This window comes from Penaeus monodon, chromosome 31 (genome assembly GCF_015228065.2).
Source record: "Penaeus monodon isolate SGIC_2016 chromosome 31, NSTDA_Pmon_1, whole genome shotgun sequence".
In the NCBI taxonomy this organism is placed as follows: domain Eukaryota; kingdom Metazoa; phylum Arthropoda; class Malacostraca; order Decapoda; family Penaeidae; genus Penaeus; species Penaeus monodon.
The window spans coordinates 28110035-28110404 of NC_051416.1; the positions used below are offsets into that span (position 1 = coordinate 28110035).

Below are 370 nucleotides of genomic sequence, written 5' to 3' on the forward strand. Positions count from 1 at the left end.
TGAAAGAATGAAAGAAAAAGAATGAGAAAGTGAGAAAGACAATCAATCTCCCCGATTTCAAGCAAAATAATTACAAACGCTTTCCCAAAACCCACCAAGAATCCGTCATTCTAACCCCCTTTCCTCCTCCCTCTCCCCCCCCTCCAGGATACAGCCTGGGCACACTGAACCCCGAACTCTACCGTATACCCGACCACCTCGATGACCCGGGCAGCTACCCACCAGGTCACCTTGGCCGGGTCTTCCTCACTCTCCATTACCACCAAGAGACAGAGAAACTACAGGTCGGTCTCCTCAGGATCAGAAACCTACCCTCCAGGACCCTTGGCTCGAACAACGCTTGCGATCCTTATGTCAGGTAATTATAAGG

The 370-nt window shown here is 50.5% G+C and overlaps 1 protein-coding gene across 1 annotated transcript in view; it reads left to right on the top strand.

Moving 5' to 3' along the window:
- Positions 1-370, top strand: part of LOC119593140 (synaptotagmin-15-like) — a gene marked incomplete in the record, with an annotated part of 14197 nt that overhangs the window by 937 nt on the left and 12890 nt on the right. Inside the window, 1 exon segment of the mRNA XM_037942104.1 lies at positions 148-358. Coding sequence (XP_037798032.1) covers positions 148-358 — 211 coding nt within the window.